The sequence below is a fragment of the Apteryx rowi genome, unplaced genomic scaffold (genome assembly GCF_003343035.1).
Source record: "Apteryx rowi isolate R43461 unplaced genomic scaffold, aptRow1 scaffold_1334, whole genome shotgun sequence".
Classification (NCBI taxonomy): Eukaryota; Metazoa; Chordata; class Aves; order Apterygiformes; family Apterygidae; genus Apteryx; species Apteryx rowi.
Window position 1 is genome coordinate 35,610 of NW_020447569.1, and position 2,506 is coordinate 38,115.

At 65.2% G+C, this 2,506-nt stretch overlaps 1 protein-coding gene across 1 annotated transcript in view; it reads left to right on the plus strand.

The window, feature by feature from the left end:
- The window catches only part of LOC112961560 (ryanodine receptor 1-like), a gene marked incomplete at both ends in the record, with an annotated part of 77,125 nt that overhangs the window by 34,787 nt on the left and 39,832 nt on the right, over positions 1-2,506 (plus strand). Inside the window, 5 exon segments of the mRNA XM_026056883.1 lie at positions 299-425; positions 905-1,065; positions 1,282-1,447; positions 1,548-1,634; positions 1,768-1,994. Of these exon segments, the coding sequence (XP_025912668.1) occupies positions 299-425; positions 905-1,065; positions 1,282-1,447; positions 1,548-1,634; positions 1,768-1,994 (768 nt within the window).

Genomic DNA, 2,506 nt, shown 5'->3' on the forward strand with positions numbered 1-2,506 from the left:
ATGCTCCATGGTGAGGTCTTGGGGGTCATTGCCCCATGGTGGGGACATGGGAATGCTCCATGGTGAGGTCTTGGGGGTCATTGCCCCATGGTGGGTACATGGTGGTGCTCCATGGTGAGGTCTTGGGGAGCATTGCCCCATGGTGGGGACATGGTGGTGCTCCATGGTGAGGTCTTGGGGGTCATTGCCCCATGGTGGGGATGTGGGGGACACGGTTAGGGGCTGAGCAGGGCTATTGGGGGGGTGCTGCTATAGGGTGCATGGGACTGGCCCCCCCCTCAGTCCTGGTGCCCTCCAGGTTCCTGTTCAAGGCGAGGAAGACTCCCTTCGCGCCGCCCCCCGCGGTGCCCACCGTCCCCCGCCTCGAGGAGGAGGTGGTCCCCGACGAGCGCGACGACCCCGAGGTCATCATGAACACCACCACGGTAGGTGGGGGTCAGCCCCCATCCCGGCACCCCAATCCTGGTGACCCGAACCCCACCACCCTGGTACCCCAATCCCTGTCCCGGCATCCCCTGTCCCGGCATCCCTCATCCCAGCATCCCTCTCCCGGTACCCCAATCCTATCCCATCATCCCAGTGCTTCATCCTGGCTTCCCAACGCCATCCTGGCACCCTGACTCCCACACTGGCACCTCGTGGTACCCGTCCCAGCACCCTGGTCCCATCCTGGTGTCCCCAAGCCCTGGTGTCCCCATGCCTGGCATCCCGCATCCCTGCAAGGTCTCCATCCTTCAGTCCCGGTCCCCATCCCCACATCTCCGTCCCCATCCTGTCCCACATCCCCATGCCCCGTGGTCCCCATCTCCACATCTCCGTCCCCATCCTGTCCCCCATCCCGCATCCCTGTGCCCCATGATCCCCATCCGCGGCCCCAGCCCCTCGCTCACCTCTCTGCCCCCAGTACTACTACTCGGTGCGGATCTTCGCGGGGCAGGAGCCCACATGCGTGTGGGTCGGCTGGGTGACCCCCGACTACCACCAGCACGACGCAGCCTTCGACCTCTCTCGTGTCCGCACTGTCACCGTCACCATGGGCGATGACAAGGGCAACGTGCACGACAGGTACCGCTGTGCGGCACGGGGATGCCATGGGGCTGGGGGGACCAGCGATATGGGGCAGGGACTGGGGTCCCCCGGAGGGGTGATGGGGGAAGGGTCCAGGACTGGGATTCCTGGGGAGGTGATGGGGAAGGGTCTGGGTCTGGGGGGGGGGGGGTGATGGGGNTGATGGGGAAGGTCCCCCCCCACCCCCCATCGCCCCCCTTTTTGCCCCCGCAGCATCAAGCGGAGCAACTGCTACATGGTCTGGGGAGGGGAGTTCGCCAGCAACACGCAGCAGGCGCGGGTCAGCCACACCGACCTCGTCATCGGCTGCCTCGTGGACCTGGCCACCGGGCTCATGACCTTCACGGCCAACGGCAAGGAGATCAACACCTTCTTCCAAGTGAGCCGGCCCCCCACGAGGGCTTGGGGGAGTTCCATCCCTGGTCCCATCCTTGGTTCCCTGTCCACATTCCTGGTCTCAGCAGCTCTGTCCTTGCCAGGTGGAGCCCAACACCAAGCTCTTCCCGGCCGTCTTCGCCCTCCCCACCAGCCAGAACGTCATCCAGTTTGAGTTGGGCAAGCTCAAGGTGAGCACGGGTCCTCCAGGAGGTAGCAGGACCTGTAGGATGGAGCGAGGGGAGCCTGGGGGCTGGCGGGGTCTCTGCAGGGCGGCCCCGGACGCCTGGGTCCCGTGCTTCACACCCCTCCGTGTCCCCGCAGAACATCATGCCCATCTCGGCCGCCATGTTCCACAGCGAGCGCAAGAACCCGGAGCCGCAGTGCCCGCCGCGGCTCGTCATCCAGCTCCTGACGCCGGTCACCTGGAGCCGGATGCCCAACGAGTTCCTGTCCGTGGACATGGCCCGCGTCAGCGAGCGCCACGGCTGGATGGTGGAGTGCGTCGACCCCCTCGTCATGATGGCCCTGCACATCCCCGAGGAGAACAGGTCAGGGACCTCCCCCACGCGTGTCCCCAGAGGACTCGGATGTCCTGTCCTCGCCCCATGGGATGAGATGTCCGGTCCTCAGGGGACCCAGATGTCCTGTCCTCACCCCATGGGATGAGATGTCCTGTCCCCCGAGGACCTAGATGTCCTGTCCTTGCCCCATGGGACCCAGATGTCCTGTCCCCCGAGGACCTAGATGTCCTGTCCTTGCCCCATGGGATGAGATGTCCTATCCCCAGGGGACCCAGATGTCCTGTCCTCACCCCATGGGATGGGATGCCCTATCCCCAGGGGACCTAGATGTCCTGTCCTCACCCTATGGGACCCAGATGTCCTGTCTCCAGGGGATCCAAGTGTCCTGTCCCCATCCCAGGGGACCTAGATGTCCTGTCCTCACCCCATGGGATGAGATGTCCTGTCCCCAGGGGACCCAGATGTCCTGTCCTCACCCTATGGGATCCTGATGTCCTGTCTCCAGGGGACCCAAGTGTCCTGTCCCCATCCCAGGGGAC